A 21098-nucleotide genomic window follows, 5' to 3' on the forward strand; every position below is an offset into this window, starting at 1 on the left:
ACGCACGCACGCACGCACGCACGCACGCACGCACGCACGCACGCACGCACGCACGCACGCACGCACGCACGCACGCACGCACGCACGCACGCACGCACGCACGCACGCACGCACGCACGCACGCACGCACGCACGCACGCACGCACGCACGCACGCACGCACGCACGCACGCACGCACGCACGCACGCACGCACGCACGCACGCACGCACGCACGCACGCACGCACGCACGCACGCACGCACGCACGCACGCACGCACGCACGCACGCACGCACGCACGCACGCACGCACGCACGCACGCACGCACGCACGCACGCACGCACGCACGCACGCACGCACGCACGCACGCACGCACGCACGCACGCACGCACGCACGCACGCACGCGCACACACACACACACACACACACACACACACACACACACACACACACACACACATTGCCCAAAAATAATGAATAAATAAATTTATAATTTTGCGTTTACTGATACGCACATACTTATTTGCGTATTAAAAAAGCAAACGGCGAACGCCGCGGCAAACGCGCGAGGTCAATTAAAGTATATATATATATATATATATATATATATATAAACACCGATGTAAATAATATAAATTTAATTATGTCGCAAAAAAGGAATGTTTTATCGTTTATTTCGGTATAAACAGCGACGATAGCGGCAAGAAAGTCGTCTGATGTATGACAGCTCGGATCGATGAAGCCGATAAATTCGCGCCAGCGAAGCACTCAGCTCGTTACCCAAGACACAAATGCGCCGGTACTTATCGCCTTATCCCATAAGTAAATTTCCAACGGCGGGGCACTCGCATTTACTCAGTGCGAAGTATCTCGCACTCTTGTCGCGTGTCGTTAGCCTCGTCCATTATTCGGTTACTCCGCACTTTCCGGAGTTATGTAGATACTTGAGACATTCGCATCGTCGATTCACTTCAACCGACGGAGAATAGTTGCGAATGCCTTCGACGTTACAAAAGCCTTATGTGAATAAGCCCGACTTGTGAGGAGAATAAATTTCTCGGGAAAAATACTTTTTAAAATTTAGTAACTTTTAAGTATCAATTGTTTAAAATTAACTATGATATTTCATGTACCTAACAGTTTTTGCGTTTAATTTAGTTTCATATTTGTTTCGCAATAAATTAAAGTTTAATTTCCTTTCCTTTTCATCTCTTTTGAGAAAAAATAATAAAACGCTGTCCCTTCTTTTAAAGCTATAGATTTTTACTTTAATTTTAAAAATAGCTTCGGATCAGTTGTAAAAATATTATTTATAATCTTTTTTTCCTGAGTCTTGTACAGTAAATGAGTAAATGTAATACATTTAAAATTCGCAATAAATTACCTCAACACATATAAATAATTTATTATATCTCGATTCATTATATACCTCTGCCTTTCTCATTTAATAGCGATTTTCTTTTAAACAAAAATTCGACGCAAAATGTGATGGCAGAGTACTTCTGAGAAATTCGATTCTCATTCTCGTTGAATTTCTTTCCGTCAAACGACGCTTCGCGTTGGCGTTACGTCGGCACTCGTTCGCGAGGTAAGCGCGAGATAAGCAGGAAAATAATTCTCGTTCCCCTCGCACACACCGGATGCTCCGACGAACTTTTCCAGCTACATCCTCTCCGTTCTCTAGCGGGCCGCCGATGCGATTGCCGACTCTCAATTTCCGGTTTCAAGTAGCAGCCGTCAACGCGAGGCGAGGCGGGTGCGATCGCTTTTCAAGTGTCTGAGAACGTCTGAGAAGCACTTAAAGCTGCGACTTGAAGCCGGTAGGAAGCGATAAGGAATAGTGATAGGCAACGTCTTGGGTCTCTCGGGTATCGATGCTCGCATCTTTACTCGAGGCTCGAGGACAGCTTCTTTCCGATATACGAGAAGTATGCGTGGGTAGTTAAGAATCAGCTATACACTCAATGCAAACGTATTTTGTCGATACTCGACTGTTTTCATGCCAATTATAACGCTAATAATACTAATGAATAATTAACGTTCGAATTTTTTTATTTTCTTCTCTCTCTCTCTCTCTCTCTTTTTCTCGCGTGCGCGCTCTTAAGCTTGATAAGTAATTCTAATATGAAATTAAGGATCCGGAGCAAAAATGGATTAAATCCATAACTTATATACAAAGCGCGTTTTATAAAGACATTTTAAACCGAATGATTTTAAAGAGGAGCTTACGGATTATGGACTTAATACACTCAACTCTCTTTTTACGTGACAGATAAGTTCTGTGTAAGGAGAAATTGCGTTATTTGGAAAAGCTACATAAAAGAATCAGGTACTATCAGAAAGACCGAACTCACCGAACTGAAGCAATTGCACAGAACTTTAAGCTTCTAAAACGCACACCCTCTTCAGTTGAAGATGCATATGCCATGTGTGTGTTTGTTTGTTTGTTTGTTTGTTTGTGTGTGTGTGTGTCCGCACACGCGCGCGCGTGTGTGTGCATGATTTCTAGAACTTTATAAAAGAGGGAAAATATGCACACACGCTGTTTTGTACCGAAAGTTGTTTATGACTGAGTTTGAAGAGAATAACGGTGAACGAACAACTTTATGAATGATAATCGAGAATCATGATTGACAATAACAACCGAACTGCTGAAATATGATTGAAGCTATAACAATGATTGAAAAATGTAGTCTGTCTTGGATATTACTCGCTTTTTTAACCTGATAAAATATAAATGAAGAACATGTGTCCGATTAAAATTTTTTTATTAATTTATTATTAAAATTAAGGTCTGCACATATATATATATATATACGAGAGATTACAAATATTTTTTGAAAAACCGCTTAAAAAGAATCGCGCAAAAAACGCGCAAAAAATCGCGTAAAAAGAGAGTTGGATGTATTCCTGTTCTTTAAATCTCTCAAACACAGGATATGCTATTATCGTTAACGAACAGAGGAAATCGATCGGTGACCTTCATTTTTGAGATTGGAAGTCAGGTATTTCTCGCTGCCGCGCTGTAATGCGCATTTTGCCACGGGAAGTCGCAATCCGTCGCTCGATAAAGCTTATCGCGTGAAAATAAAAAAGACGTAATAAATCAGTAACGCATAGTCAATCCCATTGTGTTTCGCCACCAGATGTATCTATCTCCACGTAATCGCATAGAAAAAAAAAACGATAAAAACAACTTTTGCAAAATACTTCGCACTCCTCTAAAGACCGACATTTCGTTTCGGCGCGCCGCCTGCTTCTGTCGTTTAGCATTTTTTTCGCTGTTTTCTCTCTCTCTCTCTCTCTCTCTCTTTTTTCTCTCTCGTTTTTTTTCTACTTTGCTTGCATCTCCAGATTAAATATTCACGAGAGGAAAAATGAAGATTCTTCCGACGCAGAGACGAAAACTTATTCCGTAAATTTCACTTGGTGGGCCATAAAGATGTTATTAAACAAATTATAATTTAAAGAAACGTATTGGCTGAGAGTTAGAAAAAATAAATAGCCAATTGCAATGTAAGTCATTTAGGTATTTTATCCATCAATTTATCGTCATCGATTTGGCGCCATTAAAGTTGCTCGAAGCTATCATGATTCTTAAATGTGTCAAAAGGAGTATGAATATAATTTGTCCATGATAAAATAACTTTCTTCGTTAATTATATGTCCCGTTTAATTATGCATCTCGGTGGTAATCTCAGCTGAGGGCAAGAAATCGTCAGACGAGGCGCTTAGGAATAAACCCGGCCCTCAGGAATAATACATGCATTTCTTATGGAAGACTAGCTCATCAGACTGGTTAAAGGCTAAATTAATTCTATACGCGCCGACTAAGTACGGGTCTTTCCGACGAGCAGTTTGTCGCGAGGTTTGTCGTGTCCCGGGAACGAACTTCGCGTGATGAGAATCGATCGATGATCGCGTGTCCACGCACGCGAATCCACTCGCGGTGGGACGAATGTGTGAAATGATTTTATGCTCACTGTTTAAATTGTCGCAATTAAACGCTCGCGGCTAAATACAGTTTCGTGATTTTAACATTTATTACGGCGGCTCTCACTCCCGTTAATTACGTTTCCCCGCCCTTCGTTCGGTCCTCGTGTAAGCATCGCTCATTATTTTCATGATGTCGCCCACGCGTGTAGTCATATTTCAACCGCGATCAAGCGGAGTTGGATATTAATCTTTTTTCAATTCTTTTATTTCGGAAATATTTCGTCCCCGGTGCACCTGTATAGTCGTCGCGATATCGCCGATTGCAATAAGAAGATCATAATTATTTCTGAAGTCGGCGCACGGCTGCGAAATAAATTTCTTCGCGGTGTTCGTCGAACGACTTCATTACGGGTTTATCGTTCGTTGAATTCACAGTTTGCAAAAATTCGCGCCAGATTAATCAACGCCGGATTTTCCGTGGCGCTAAAAATTTTACGCAGACAAGTGAACACGTCCGCTCTCTCCGGAAGATCGTCACAAAGTGAAGCTGTAATCGGTCAGTACTTTCGTCCGTGTGCTAGCAACATACGTCTGACGTAATAAAAAAATATACCGACCGATGTTGCGGATGCAAGTTCGGAGAGACGAACGAAATAACGGAATACCGTTCAAGCTCTGAAAAGAAGTATCGGACAATCAACGTTTTCATTCTCACGCTGTTTTGGTGGTCAGAACGTTTCAATAGCGAGCATCGTCAATGCGAAATTCTTGCAATTTAATAACTGCAAAAGAGAGAAAGAGAGAGAAAGAGAGAGAAGGAGAGAGAGAGAAATAAGGGAGGCAGAGTTGGAGGGTTTAATATGTACGACGTCCTCGGGGCGTTATAATGGTCGAGTATCGATCATCCGGCGCTACATGACGTACTCCGGCTTCGAGGGACTTGCCGTTTGACCAATCAGGGTCTGCTGAAGGATCATAGCCGCGTACTTGTCGTTCCTGCTCGTCCTGCAACTCCGCCTCGCATATGACCACTCGCGGCGGTGCGGAAATCAGAATATTCCGCATCGGAATTTTCGAAATTGGGTTTCGCGATCGGGAATATCGGGATGGCCGCGCGAGATCGCTCGAAGAATGACACCGCGATACATTTCGCGCGTTTATGGTGTAACACGAAATCGTACTACCGTCCGTTTCCGTTCTCGTTACAGGCGCGGACGCGAGTATCATATTTCATTCCCCGCGTGGAAATAATTTCGAATTGTGCGGGGTGCGTCCTTCCCCCCCCCCCCTCATTTTTGCGCGTGGCCACGGGGCACGTTGGGGAATTGTACAAAACAATATTGATAGATGAAACGTTCGTTCCGATTCTCACTCGATAACCAAGGCAGATTTATTGGCCGTGTGCGCGAGCGGCGCGTGGACAAGCGTATCATTCCGCGGCGGATAAAATATTCGCCGTTCCGGTGGCGCGTCGCGCGTGAAAAAAAAAACCGCAAATTGCACGACATTCATCATTACTCGTCGTAATCCGCCGTTGCAAATTACCGGCGCTCAACGACGGGCTTTTACCAATCGTTTTGTGTTGATCTAACGATTAATCTTGTTTGTTTCAGAAATACGTCAGCGAAGGATCGACGGTGCGAGACTGCGTGACCGAGTGCGTGGAGAAAGGTGAGTGCGGCAACTCTCGCCCGCCACCGCGCATCGCGCGGAATCGAGTGCGGCACATATTCCATAGTCGTAAAAAAAAAAAAGAAAAGTAAACGTTACAATCTATTTTCGCGAAACCGTTTCGCATGTTTTTCCGCGCAGTATCTGCGACACTAAATCCACGCGGCCGCTCGTAAATTCCTTGGCACCGCTCGGTCGGCCGGTATTTCGTAGCCACCCGGTTCCATCGACGAAATTTACAGTGGATAAAACGGCGGGTCCTATAAAAAATTTGTGCAACCGCGTGTTATCGGTTGCTTCGGGTCGACGTTTGTTATCCGAAAGGCGGTGAAGTAACGCCGCAGCCGTTGGACGGCGACATCCGGGACGTGGCGCTGAATGGGAGCCTCGTAGAACATATCTCTCTCTCTCTCTCTCTCTCTCTCTCTCTCTCTCTCTCTCTCTCTCGTCCTCTCTCTCTCGTCCTCTCTTTCGGGCGAGAATCGACCGAGGCGCGTCATCGATTTCGGATTTCGTCGTGGCGTGTGGCCCGCATCGCTTCGCGCGCGCTCTTTTTCTATCCGCTCTATCCGCCGCTCGAGATACGAGAGGAGGACCTCGCCGAGAGGATGGAGGACGAATCTCGCGCGCACTTAAAGGTCCCACGGACGAACGGCGAGTGGCCGTTGGCCGTGTTATCGGGCAGCGTCGTTTTATTGTTCCGCTGCGGATGAAGGCCTTCATACTTTTCCTTTCCTCGCTCGTCGTATTTCTCCACCACTCGTCCCTTCGGCAGCGCCTCCATCATATCTCCTCCTCCCTCTTTTTTGTGTCATATACCGAAACGGAAGGGCCGCGATTAATCTTTGTCCGACGGCACGCTTCGCTGTTTTTCTTTCCTCCCTCTTTTGATTTGTCGATATTAAACCTAGCTGAGAAAATTCCGAGTCCATTCTCTTAAGGATTATTGTTTCGGGATTTCTCTCGGGATTTATCGCTTGTTATGTAATACGTTATGGGAATACATTATTAAAAGCTAATTCTAGAACTCTAGTTTCGAGTTAAGACGCCGCGAAAGAATCATCTGTCTTTCTGTGATAGTAATCACGTGTATAACGCGAAGTAAATATTAAAAGAAAAGATTTCGATGAAATTTGGAAACGTCAGGGACATCATTGATAGACAAATCAAATTGCTGAATGACATATTGGGTGTTTCAGAGGCCTGGAGCGGGGGGACGTACTGCTGCCAGCAGGACGGCTGCAATTCCGGCCCGTCGTTGACAGCGTCGAGCAGCACGTACTTCGTCCTGGCGATCTCGCTGGCGGTCCTCATGGTGTGCCGAAGCCTTCGTGGCTAATACGTGTCGTCTGGCAAGACGTGGGACCCGCGCCGCGGGCGTCCTTCACAAAACTTCAATCACAAAAACTTGCACGGGGCGGGAGGTGGGAGGGGAACGTTGCATCTTGCACCTTAGACGTCTGCGCCGAACGATCGAGGCTTTCTACGTGCGGATATCACGGAGACGTCGATAGAGTCGTCCTTTGGTCCTTCAATCCTTTCGTCAGAAAGCTGAATGAAACCTCACGTTACCGTTTGTAATCGAACATATCCTCCCTCTCGTGACGATTGACGCGTGCTTTCTGCTTTCTGATATCAGTTGCTCCGTTTAACCGAGATAAAGTTGAAACTCGAGATAATCAGCGAATGCGCATTGTGCCCCTCGAAAGAACGTTCTATTGACTTTATCACATTGACCGCACGGTGATCACTTATTATGGAAGTTGGCATTGATGTGTTATTTCTGTTGCTTTTACCAACTGACGGATCGATCGATTTATCAGTAAACGCCGAGGAAACATTTCCTCAAAGTTGATATCTCTTAAAGTACATCTACTGCTTCGCACAATAGATTTACTATTCAAATATGCAATTTTCAAAGTGCTTGTTATATACATTTTTCAAAGACTTAAAACATTTTTTCAATTTTCCCTTCTTTCGGAACTAAAATACCGAAAAGAATAAATTTTAACGTCAAGAGTATAATTATTCCGTTTTCAAAGAGATCAACTTGTCAGGTAAATCTTACGGACTTTTTGTTCAAAAGAAAAAAAATTACAAGAAATGCACACTAATAAAAGTTTATATCAGAACTATTTCCAGACATTTACATTCTGATTAAACGTCACGTATAACCAATTCGTGTCCGTCGCCCTTCCATTTCGCGTGACGGTATCCACGTCGTACAATCACGGCCGACTCAATTTAGCGAACGCTGAATGCACTTGCTAAACTCGACCGAGTTAAGTGACGCGGAGAAATCGGCTCGTTAAATCCGTTGCGTTATCGCGCCAACTTCCCCCCTTCGTTCGCTCTATTAAATTCGCACGTTTCCGCATACTTTTACGGATCGACTACCCTCGACGTTTAAAGTTCCCTCGATCGGATTTGATTGAAATTTCGTTTAGCAAGTCTCGCGCCTCGAATTGAGATCTCGCCTACGGCAGATGAGGCGACATCTCGCATAAAAATCATTGTTATCGATGACGGACTCGTTACGAATTTTTCTTTGTCATCTAGATGGCAACGAGAAGATTGTGTGCGGAAGTTTTCCAAAAATATCTGGCTCAATGCCTCGAGAAAACTCTAGAAATATTTCGCACGCGATTTCTCGACAAGGAAATAATCTGAACGATGATATTTAACACTCGTGCAACACGCGATTCGAAAACGACAAAGAGACTGAAAATAGTTGCCACCGCATCATCATCGTGCCGCGTTTATCCGCTTTCACGGTAGCTTTCATGCAATGCGACTTTGCAGACGCACGTTTGCGCGAGATTTCCCTCGCGTGATGCGTGATCAGCTTTTTCCCCGCTATATACTTTTCCAGACTGCGTTTTTTTTGCGGCAAGGTTTTCCGCAGCTACCACAAATTAACCGGTTTATTTTCGAGAATTTAATGATTTTTAATTTTAAAAATGTACTAAAAAGAAAGTAAGATTTTAAAAATATTTTCTTCGTGGAAAAATCTACTCTCTAATGAAAAAAAATATGAACAAAAAAAGGAAAGATGCAAGGCACCCTTGTATCATGTTTTTTTTTCTCCGAGCTCTCGTCGGTCATCTCTCTATCGAGGGACGGTTCTGTCAGCCTTCAACGGCGAATTGAATTTACTCAAAAAGTTTCGGCGCTCCATTTTTCGTTGGGCGTTTTATCGACGCTTCTTCCGTCGCTTCTTCCGTTCACCCGCCGTTGCTCCGGCCTTGTACATACATGCGAGTTTAATAACATCGGGAGTATCGGGACGACCGACGGGCTGGCGGGCCGAAAAAGCGACGACCGAAGAGTGCAGGAGCCGATATAGTATCAATATTTCGTACGAACGTCACGTGATGTGTTCGAGATTCATAAATATTTCGGCGTGTCATATGCGCTTTTCATAATACCACACTTTTCTAAGCCGCACCGCGCGAGAATGCCCGTCTCGAAATTGTTATTAACCCATTAAAGCGCGACTTCTTGAGATTTTACATGAAATTGTCGACGAAAATACAGTCGGTCCACAAAAAAAAAGATTTGAAAAATTTCAAATGCTTGAAACACTTCCGAATAGGCAAGTAGTAATCCCATAAAGAATGATTAATCATACTTATATTGAAAAATCTCTGAAAAGCGTAGTTCACAACTCGCCTGATTGGTACATTTTTTAAAATGTCTTGAATATTTAAAGAATGAAGCTAAAAGTAGCGTAGCGAAAAGAGCCGGGACAACTAATGTTGCCCGGTGCGCTTTAATGAGTTATTGATGCCCGAAGGTGTCAGGATGCCAATATCGCTCGGGTACATTGTTTTTTCACGGGCATCTTTTTAAAACAGTTAAACCCTCATGATCTTTTTTTGACGCTGTAGCGGTGTTATGGATTGTATTGCGATCGTATCAATATAAAGCTCTTCTATTATGAAGAAAAATTCGCTACGGTGATAAAAAAAGCTCGACCTTTCACAATCCCATTTTTAGCCCTTTATTCCTGCAAAGCCGATTATCGTTTGAATAATAAACTTTATTGCATCAGAAAGAGAGAGCACGCAATAAGAAATTCAAGCTCGTTTGCATCGTTCATGCAGATATTTTACCATTTCAAGCACATAAACGATATTTTCCAGAAGGCACAAGGAAGAGACGCTTGTGTGTCTGCAATGGGGACATAAAATAATTTATCAGTACTGATAAATCAGAAATTGGATTACTTACAGAGAAAACGCATTAAGCTGTTCCAATAAAACGATCATTTATCAGAAATTAATTCCCTTTCCTTGTACATTCTTGTACGTTTGTGATATTTTCAAAGACTTAGTTTTTTTTGCATACCAAACGGACATCACACATCTTTCTTCAAGAGCTATAAGTCAGTTTTGTGGTTTCGAGACGAGACCGATACGATGGAATATCGCATACACAATTGAGATACCTCAATCAAAATTTCAACCTGATTTGAGTCAATTTTCATAAAAGGACACGGTGACATATCCTGTCTGTTTGGGACGACTCGGGACGACGAACGTTTAACCGCTTAGCGATTCGCAATGAGGGAGAGAGCGTCGACAGTTCGAGCGGAAGGAAAAGAAACGACGTGGCGACGTTCTCCGCGCGAAAACCGGTATCGATACATTGGACCATAATCGTTTGTCAACGACGTCGACGTTACTAAAGACCGAGTTAAGGGAGCTGATGGAGCAACGGAGTCGACGGCAGCGACAACGCGAACAGAAATGTTGCTTCTGCCGCTCGGCAAACACTTCCTAAGCCGTAAGACAACACACAGAGGGAAAGAGAGAAAAAAGGGAAAGAAGAGGATTGAACAAATAAATAACGTGAATAACCTACATACAGATAACGTTTAACAGAGGAACAGTGAGGATAACAATAATGATGTTATTACTACTATTACTATATTATTATTATTACTACTATTGCTACTAATTATCATTACTATTATGAACTACTGTGCATCACACCGACTATACATATAGTAGTTACGAACGATTAGGCGAATGCGAGCAAGCGGAGTTGTCGATTATTATGTAACCGCTTTAAGTAGCCTTATAAATTGTAATTAACGCGCGGATAATCTACCGTCTATACACCGAGTGACGCGGACACGACGGCTTATCGTATCCCGATTTTCATATTGGGCGAAAGTCCGTTTTATTTAATGAATCCACTGTCAAGAGAATCACCTGTGATTTTTGACCGAGCATCGAATCGTTCCGTTCTTCTCGATTTGTATCCCCCCTGCTCCCGCCATTGAAATTGACGATATTCAAAGTTTCTTTTACGAGGATCAGTCCTTCCGTCTCGGCAACGAAGAAAGCAAACCTCATTCTGTTCCTCTTGTGTCACTCGGTACATACATCAACATAATGGGTCACGAGCAGGTAGGCAAGAAAATAAAAAAAAAAATTCCTAAAAAGTAGCGAGACATTCATCTTAGCGGATAAGCAGCGAGGGCGATCCACGAGTAGCGTATAATCTGTTGTCTGTTCGCAGGATGGAAGGGTTTAGCGATCGCATCCCGGCAACGCGAACATCCAAAAGACGTCATATATTAAGGATTAACGGACAGAGACGGGAGCAGAATGTGTAAAATACAATCCGCGTAACGAGGCGAGTAGCGAGTAACGAATAGTCATTGTTCGTTGCGCAAACGAATATTAAATATTTTTATTCGCGTATATATAACGAATAATGAGTAATCCGTTTCGCTATTCGGAATAACGGGACTACGTCTCTCATGTTCTCATCCCTCAAGATGTCTTTTGGACATTCGCGTTACAAACGGGGACGAACTATCTGTTCTCGCAATTTAGGGGCAGACGATTTATCCTTAAAGTTAGATCACACAAGAGTCTCTAGGATAACCGTTAAAGCTAATCTATTTCTCGTCTCGAACGTCGGCCGATCTAAAACGTCGATTGTTATTGTTGGAGGTGTAGCAGTACCGGAGGTAGCCGTCGGCGGCTGCGGTTCGAGATTAATCGTTGACGGAGCGCCGCGCCGGCCCGCATCGACTTAGTTTAATTAGCGTAGGGATCGATAATCGCCCTTTTCAACGACGATTAATGCTCCGATCGCGAAATTGCGCGAACCACGTGCGATTAGACGTCTCGGCGCGGCGGGGAGGATTACGCCAGATTACGCCGCGCGTCGCTGGATTACATCGGGAGACTTTAAGTCGTTCTCAAATTCAACTCATTAGCCGCGCTGATCGAGAATCTATTTAACGCCGATACATCTTGCTTAAGCCTCGTCTATATATTTTTATAAAGGTAGCACCAGGATCGATCACCATCGCACCCGCGCTGACCGTCTCTCAACTCAATTATTCCCGCGATATTATATTCTTACAGCTACGAATTAAATTTTCACTAGGGCTTCATTCGAAAATACTTTGCAACGAGCGCGCGACACATTATTCCATTGTACCTGCATTCAAGTTTAATCTCTACACAGAAACGTGATTCTTTAATTACCGTTTATAAATTAATCGGAGTCCCGAGGCGAGAACCAGTTTCACCAGGAAAGATATCTTGACAAGCGCCAGTAATTATTCCGGGTTATTCGAAATTGGCTGGTAATTGCCAGAATATTTTTCGAAATAAGCTCTCGTATTAATTTCGAACGTTTCGAGTCTCGCTCTCCTCCAAAAATTTTGTAGAGATAGAAAAACGTATCATTGAAAAAAAGCCACACAGACGCGCGCTGTCGAGAAACACAGAACCTGGACGTTCACACTGTAACGATTCATAGATGATTTCTTAGCGTTTAAGATTTTACTATATCGCGAAGGGAACGCTCGATAATAACTCTTCAATCGTTGCGAGTTCCATCAGCTTCTGTCGGCAACAAGATCGTGAGAAAATATCGCTGTCGGATCACTCGGCTTTTCATGACAGATAAATACATTTTACAGTCAATTGCGTTCACGATGCCGAACATTTCCTCTAGTTTAAATCGATATCAAGTTAATAAAAAAGTATTGCTGCAATCATTATTTATACGATATAATTCAGTATAAGTGGAACGACACATCAATTATATCAATTTGATCACAACGATATTGAGAAGGGAATACCATAAAATGGATACAAATGCGCGCACTACATAATATAAAATTACAATTAATAATAATTGTTAAGCCGAGTGATTTGCGCGATAATTATTAGAGTTATATAAACATATATATATATATATATATATATATATATATATATATATATATGCATATATATATACATACATATGTTATATATTATATGATATATTATATAAAACTACGTCACACATATTGCATTACATTATATATATTATATTACATTGTATTATTTAGTTACGTAAGCAGAATCATATGTATGACGAGTTGTACATTTATATTAGACACACACAGCAATAATAAAAACTATACTCCGAATATGCGCGTGTCCCCCAATGCTCTTTTATTAGCCTATATTAATGCACAACACTCGTTTCATTGGAGAAGGCGGTAAATACGGCAAGCATAAATTTATTGTATATGTATATTGCGATAGTTGGGGCAATCAATTTAACTCGTTTAGTGAATATATATAGGGTATACCGGCCGCCATCGATTCCCGGCGCTACGTCGCGATCGAGAGACGATGCCTTAATGCAATTTCCATTTGACTTCCCTTTCTCGACACCAACACCCCCGTGTGCCACGGTTAACACGGATTGCCGTACCGCCGCGCCGCGGCGTATTTCCCCATTCCATGGCGGGGGCGACGATTATTTACGATCGACGTCGTGTTACATTTTTCAAGCGCGGCAAAGTGCTCGTCGAAAGCACGACGTCCCTCGGACATGATTGATCGTCCACTCGTGGAAACCGGCTGACGCGATTCATCTGGGTGAGGACGAGGCTTTTGAACAATTATGGGGAAGGCTTTCCTAACGCGTGAGAGTTACGCACGCCGGGAATCAAATAGCGAGAAAGTAACGCTTTCCCTGCAACAAAAGATGTAACGTGCATGACGGTGCTTCCACGCTTCCTGCGTATGTGCGTATGTGTGATCTATAAATTATCACTTCCTATCTTTGTAAGACATTTTTAACCGATTTCTCGAGCAGCCTATCATATAAAAAATTATTCGAATTAAAAAACCGTTATGTGAATATATAAATCCAAGGTAGGAATTTTAAAAAAGTCATTATTTGATTGTTGCAACTCTTCTCTTTGGCTTTTTCTAGCCGATCTGTGACTGTAAAATGTCTTTTTCAGCGGAGACCAAGTGGAATACACGACGGTAACTTTCACTGACTCAAGAGCAGTGTTACGTTATTTATTTTAGAATTTGTACGCTCTGTTGTCATGAACGATTTCACAGAGCGTACCGATTCTTTAATAAGTGTCGTTAACAATTGACAACGAAACACGCCGTCTATCTTGGTAAGTCCTCAAACGCGGCGAAAAATCTGACGTTCTGATGAAATAAAGTCTTAATCATTCTTATTAAAGGTAAATAAACGTTTTTAGAATTTTTGCCCTAATTCAGCTACCGCGGATGCAAAATTTATGATTAATAACTTGACAAAGTTAACTTCCTCAAATTCACTTCCATCTTCTTCATTATGATTCACTGATGTACTCAGATGTACTCACGTGATGAATACATCTATTCCGCAATCTCCTTTGAATTGGATTTGTCATCGTCACTCTCATAAAGTGGTCTATGCTCACCACATATCTCTCCACTACGCAGTAACAAGATTAACCGAGATTAATCGATGTCCTAGTCAAATACACTTAACTCCGACACTAAGAATTATTCGGGGGATAAACCATTCGTCGTATTACGCCGATCTCGACCCCTTCGGTTTCCTCCTGCACGAATTAATCATTTCCTCGAAGGGCGCTTGTGGAAGCTTTTCGGCCTGAATTTCCGGGATCAGAAAGTAAAGATTGTAAATATTGCGGCAATACATGACGCGGTTAACTATTTGTCACCGTTTCCTTCATTTTGAACAATTATAATTAATTAATGAGTTACGGTTAACCCTTAAATGTCCCAGACCCTTTACAATGATATATTTTCAAATGTTCTTGCCAAAAATGGAGCTCATGCTCCCATTAATGATAGCTGAGTGCGTGACCTACCCGTTCGTATACACTTAGCAGTACTCAGTTTACTTAATTTTTTATACTTAGTTGAAATTAAAATTTTAACAATATAAGCATTTTATTCTCTTTTCTAAGCCTTGAACAACATTAAAAAAAATTTTCATAACTAAAGATAAAAAAAATCAATGAGTAAGGAGACATGCTGGGGTCTTTTAGACCCCTCATGTCATTTACGAGATTCTTGAGAGATGTGGCATTTAAGGGTTAATAAAAAATCAATTCCACGAGTGTCCTAAGATTTATCTTTTTTATTGCAACATTATCGTCATTAAGGGGATCCTAAAGTGAAGGCTGAACTTCCTCGACGTCGGTAATGTCAACATTTCTAATCCTGTTTTCTATGTCATATATCTATATCTGTCCTTGTCTAACGAGAGGCATCTGTCCTTGTTTCGGTTGCTGCGCCATCTCTCGCTACACGCAATGTCAACCTGAATGTGCTTTTGGACATATAAAAGTTTATTTAAACTAATTTTTTTTTCTAGGCTTTCAATCTTAGATCTAATTGCACGATATTGTTCTTAAATGTTGTCCCTAGGTCATGCCGGTCTAATTTTGTGGATATTTATTGTGGAAATTTTGTACAAAGCAAATATTGTCGTCACGTATACCAAAAATTAACAAAAATATTAATTTTTTCTCGTTTTCGATATAACGTCGATCACCATGACCTAGATTTTGATGCGTACTTTAATTCTAGACAAGAATTTTGCATTTCTATAAAGCCAATTAAAAGATTAGTGCTAAGAAAAAAAGCCGGTATTACAGACGGCTTTAGGATCCCCTTAAACAGTACCCGCGAAGCACATTAAAAATTGTTTCCGTATACTAAAAGAGTACGATGAGGTGAATCTTCGATCCAACCTTTCGTGCTGCATATTCATTAAAAACTTGCTTCCATCGTAGATCAAATGTAAATTTGTTAATTAAAAACTTCGCCGAGAGATAGAAAAAAATATCATTTTCGATTATTTATCATTCTGTGTCCCTCTCCTGCTCCCTCTTTTCATTTCTTATCAGTGGCGCTCGTGAAAATGTACTTGAAGTAAGCATTTTCCCCCCTCAGTCGACATGCATACTAACAAGCAATTGTAAAAATTACATTAAAATTGAAAATGTTTGCTGACGAATATTTAAGGCAATTTAAGTGTGTACGCTACGAATCGGCGACGAATTTTTCAATTTCGTAATGCGCTGTTAACGAGTCAAATGCAATAAAACGTTCAAAGATTTTTCGACGCTAAAACCTAAAGTCAACAAAATTGAAAATTTACATACTATCTGTTGGAGAAACTCAATTTTAAAGTTTCAGAATTCTCGCCAAAACCAATGCACTATATTGTATATATTAGCATTTCCCTCTCCCTTCGATGTTTACACACAGTTTCAAAACTAAACTTATATCACTTTAGAAATAAGCGGCTCATATTAATGATGTAGCACAACGTCGCAGTGTTCGCGCTCCTTTTTGCGGCTATAAGGTCGCTAAAGCGATTTGATAAAGCTCTGTACATTGAGATTGTGAAATTTCAGCAAAATCTACTGATGAAAAGATACATTAAAAATGTAGCACACACACATAACGTTTGCAGATCAAAGGCACTTCACAGCCGAGGGTATAGCGATGGAAATACGCGAATATCGCGAGCAAAAGAGATTTCAAGAGATAAACCATCCAGTCCCTCCATAAAAATTAATAATCATTTACGAGGCAATTTCCTTTTTGTTCTTTCTCTGTATAAATTACATATCATCAATATAAAACTTCGATTAAACGGGATAGTAGAGTTAAAAATCGTGAAAAGTAGCGGCTGCGAAGATAACCATTTTTCGCAGTAGCCAAAATGTCGGCTCGAAGGACGTTTCTTTCCAAAAAAAAACAAAAAAAATCCATTAGGCGGTATAGGGCCAGGCGGTGCAAAGTGACGGATCGCCTTTCAATACGGAGAGGTCGAGATTTTCCTTCAGAACCGCTAGAGCAATTACGTTCTTTGCAAAGCGTGTCCATTCTATCGAAGGAAAATCTTCGCGCGACAGGGACGTTATATAACGTCGAAAACCGAAATCCGACCGAGGATGACGACTGACGTTCAATAAATATGCTAATATTTCCGCTCTACCGGCGGAAATTACGTAGCACCCTGCCCAATCCGAGTAAAGCGATCGTTGATCCTAAGCCGGGGAAATTTATTGCGACGGAGGATCCTACGGTCAGTCTGTCGTATGGGCAGAGTCGAGATTTCGCGTCTTCTTAATCATAATTTATTGTTCTCGGTTCTCGGTGAATCTCGAAAGAACCTGAGAATATTTACCTTGCCGTCTAATCGTACACGTCTACTGTTATTGGGATAATTTATTTGGGACACTTTCGCATGTCTCTGCGCTCCTCGTTCGCTCGTGTACGAATCGTGACGGCGCAAAGCGGAGGTCGTTAGCTAAAATAACTGTGGCACCATATCTGTGGTATCGCACTATGTACCTCACTGTACTTCGTTATAGCCGCGGTGTAACAAAAGAGAATTGCGAAGACATTCGGGGAAACAACGAGGATACGAGAAGCCTCCGACGCGCTATCCCGGAAATGTATACGTCATCGTGTTGTAAAAAATGTTATTTCAAGTCAGCGTTGCAATTATCTTACGCGTGTCGTTCCGAAGCCTCCCTTTTCGAAGCGAATAACGCGACCACGTTGGCGGAAAACTGCTCGCGCAAAAAACACAGACACTTGAAAAGTCTCGTAAACGCTCCGGAACAAAGTGCGAGAATCACCTTTGACTTTTCAGCGTAAAACAAATAAAAATTTGTGCACATACATCGCGGGCCCGTCGCTGCGCCGCGCATCACCGGTAAAATGTCAAAATGCTGACGGCGAGATAAAAACGGCGTGTCTTTGTATAACGGGCGACCTACCAGCATCGTAAGCGTTATTTTTTTTCACGCCGGGAGCAGCTTGACACGGAAACCTTTTTGCACGAGGCCTTTTCCCTCCCCCGCGCGCTATCAGAAACAAAAAAGGATTAATTAATCTCGCGGCGTTCGAAAAACTTGTGCCATCGATTAATAATCGCGATGAATGTCGAATAATTCATGGCATTCATATTCAACGCGACACCGACATTCAAATTAGTTTAGCGCGCCGCGGCTCCGCTACCTCTTGACGGCTAATTAATGACGGCTTCCGGCTGAATGACAAATGTCGGTTACGATTGAACGCCGATCGTTCGGGTTCAGTGTTTTACGCGTGCAGGAAGGAGCGGAAAACGATTTCGCGATTTGTCGAAAGCCGTGAGTTTTGCCGAAAGCAGATTTCGTCGGAGGGGCCATTTCCGTTCGTTCGAAATTCTCGATGCGGAGGGATGCACCTCGCGAGAATGCGTCGCGCGATAAAACTATCGGATCTTCGTTTGGCTCCGATCTTTCGATCGCGTTGGTTATACATAGAAATGTAATCACATCGACGCCGGCAGAACGACTCATGTAAGTTTCAGATTCTATCGACCATTAAGAGGACATCTCACGCTAAAGGTAATGACGGCCGTGGGAACTTTGAGCCAGTTGTGATAAAAACGATAAAAAGATATTACACTACGCGATAATTAAAATAGTTTTCACTAATGGCACGATATATCTAGCCTTGTTTAAATGTTTATAACAACTATCTTTAGAGTTCGATTTTAACGATGAAATAGCGTGATACGCTATATTCAGAGCTAGTCTCCATCTAATATATATCTCATTGGCAGATCAATTAAAAATTAGTAATGATCATTATAAAGAAAAATTATGTATAAACTTGACCATTTTTCGGTTTTATTAGAAGCTCGAAAAGCTCTGACATTCTCGACCCACGTGTCCACACACCCTCTCCCAAGCGTATTTCACGCCTTCACGCTGTCGCGTTGCGGTGCTATTATACACTGAGCCTCGTGCCCCAGTGGCGCGTGTGCATTTCCGCAGCATATCGCGACTCCTTTATTACTTTACGGACCGGTGCCGCTTGCATCCGACCCGCCGCCGCAACTGCACCTCCCCCGGGGGTCGTCGAGAGGGGGTGCGATCTCGTGCGCGCGCGTTCATGTACTCACCCCGATGTACTGCCGCCCGGTCGTGTGTACGTTCACCTTGGCATCCGCAGAATGGACGCTTCGCCTCGGCGAGCTCGATCCGGGAATTCCAGACGGTCCGTTCGACAGCGAGAGAGACGTCGGTCCTTCCGCTATAGTAATTATTCCACGGACGATATATGACGCGCGCCTCGACAACGGCCGACCCACCGTGAAATTGCGCCGTTGTTATTTCGATTTGTCGTAGTTGCATTCCTACGTCCGACGGGAATATCGGCTGCCACGGAGAATATGTTTCTCGGTTTAATAGTTTTAGGGACCGGATACTGTAACGTTATGATCAAAAGCGACGTCATTATTCGAGATCAAAATAAACGCGCAAGTATTAGGTACATTTTATATTTGAAAAAGCACAGGTTTCTATAGAAACAAATCTAAAAAGATAAAGATCAATAGAAAATATTTTTTTCAATTTGATATACTTTTTACATTCAAGAGGTGCGGCATCATTAATCATCACTGCCGATTATAGGTCACGTGTGTGATGAATACTGATGAAGGGTATATACACTTTCGACAGTTTCGCACGAAATAGTGATGCACGTTACGGCATTTCTCCGGCCATGACGAAGCATGCTATCGGTTCGAAACAATCGTTGTAGTCTGGCATCACGGGTCACCGGGCGAATCCCTAATTCGGACTGGATCGACGTCGACCAGTTATGAATGTTAATGCAATTGCAATTGTTGTCGATGATGGTACGTTACGTGGTTCGGTTCGGCGGTCTGTTCGGAGCGTCGGCAGCATCCGGGTGCGGTTTAAACTCACGTCGAACTCGCGAGCATTACGATCGTGGGCAGCGTGGCCGTTATCGTAAGCACGCGAATGGCAAATTGATTTTAAATTGTCAACGCGTCAACGACGGTATAATGTTCACCTTGATTTCAGAGATAAAGCGGGAAACATCGTCGCCCGGACGCTGCAACTCGAAAGCCAATTTCTAGAATGCAAAACCGAAAACAAAACGAGAAAAAAGATTCTGCGACATCTGTAATCATGTAGAAATAATTCATCATTCACATCTCTGTCGTAATATAAATATAAAGAACCTATATATTCGCTTCTAGCTAATTTATTCATCTCTCTTCCACGAATTGTGTGTCATTGATTTTGAACCGTAGCGTAGAGGCGTTTTATTGAACAAAGCCCCCGCACGCGATATGTGGACCTATGCAAATTACGACGATTTCCGTACACCGAATGAATTTTTTACAGTATAAAAAGCATCGCAGCGCGTCTTTAATTGAGCCGCTTGGTCACGCGGTGAAACGTCCGCATTCAGCCGCGCCGCTTTGCGGGCATAAACTTTTTCCGCGGCCGCGACAAATTGGCGTTGCCCGGAGGGACAACCGGGATGATTATCCTTTACAGAGCGGACTGACGTTATTAGATTAAAGCGGAGCACTGGCCGCGAGTGTCATTAACGTCGCCAATTAGCGCGGCCCCACGCCGTCTTTGCGCGCGCCGTAGTATTTTATCCGACCCCTCGGGATCTTTATTTGCCGCGGCAAAACAACGCAAAGCTATATGTTTCACACGGAAATACGTCGCTCGCGGTGGCTCCATTAAGTTAGGGGTAGACACGAGGACCCAGAGGCACACCGGGCATCCTAAATTCGCGTATAATACTCCCACGAGTAAATCGCGTTTGCGAGCCGCAGATTTTTATGCATCCGCGAAAAAGAGAAAAAGAACGTGTAAAATTTGTATCATATGATGCGCAGAAGAGACACGTACGATTTTATTAACACGCATTTTTCCCTTTATATTTATAATTTCTATTGATAACAATTTTTATTATATAATATAAATTTAAATTTATATTAAAAACAATTCTCTCAATAAATGCTGGATACAAATTAGTTCCATTGATTACCACATTTTTTTGCGCTCACTCTGTATTCAGCGCACATACCTGACCCCGTATCACAGTTTCTGCCTTGTTTCACCCCGGCACATTGTAACGAAGCTCCGAGTGTTCTTCCACGTGTGCCATTAATGTCGTTAGTTAACGCAATTAACCGTGCTCATTCGCCAATTTCTCCCCAGAATTATTTAACGCGCAAGACAACCCACTGCAGAGATGCAGAATATTTCGCGATAAGAACACACGGTAGTTCGTGACTAACGAAATCCTTGGCATTCCCCTCGCGACAAGAAGTTTTGCGCAACGCAGAAATTCGGTCATGTCGGAATATTTATTATTGTT

General features: G+C 42.6%; 1 protein-coding gene across 1 annotated transcript in view; it reads left to right on the top strand.

Annotated features, from left to right (window-relative positions):
• Positions 1-13036, top strand: part of LOC143895881 (uncharacterized) — a 69985-nt gene extending 56949 nt beyond the window's left edge. The window contains exons 3-4 of the mRNA XM_077403324.1: positions 5529-5586; positions 6786-13036. Coding sequence (XP_077259450.1) covers positions 5529-5586; positions 6786-6925 — 198 coding nt within the window. The 3' untranslated portion in view covers positions 6926-13036. The remainder of the gene's footprint in view (positions 1-5528; positions 5587-6785) is intronic.
• Positions 13037-21098: the final 8062 nt, after the last annotated feature.

Source organism: Temnothorax americanus, unplaced genomic scaffold, assembly GCF_048541705.1.
Source record: "Temnothorax americanus isolate GAGA-0224 unplaced genomic scaffold, ASM4854170v1 Scaffold17, whole genome shotgun sequence".
NCBI classification, from domain to species: domain Eukaryota; kingdom Metazoa; phylum Arthropoda; class Insecta; order Hymenoptera; family Formicidae; genus Temnothorax; species Temnothorax americanus.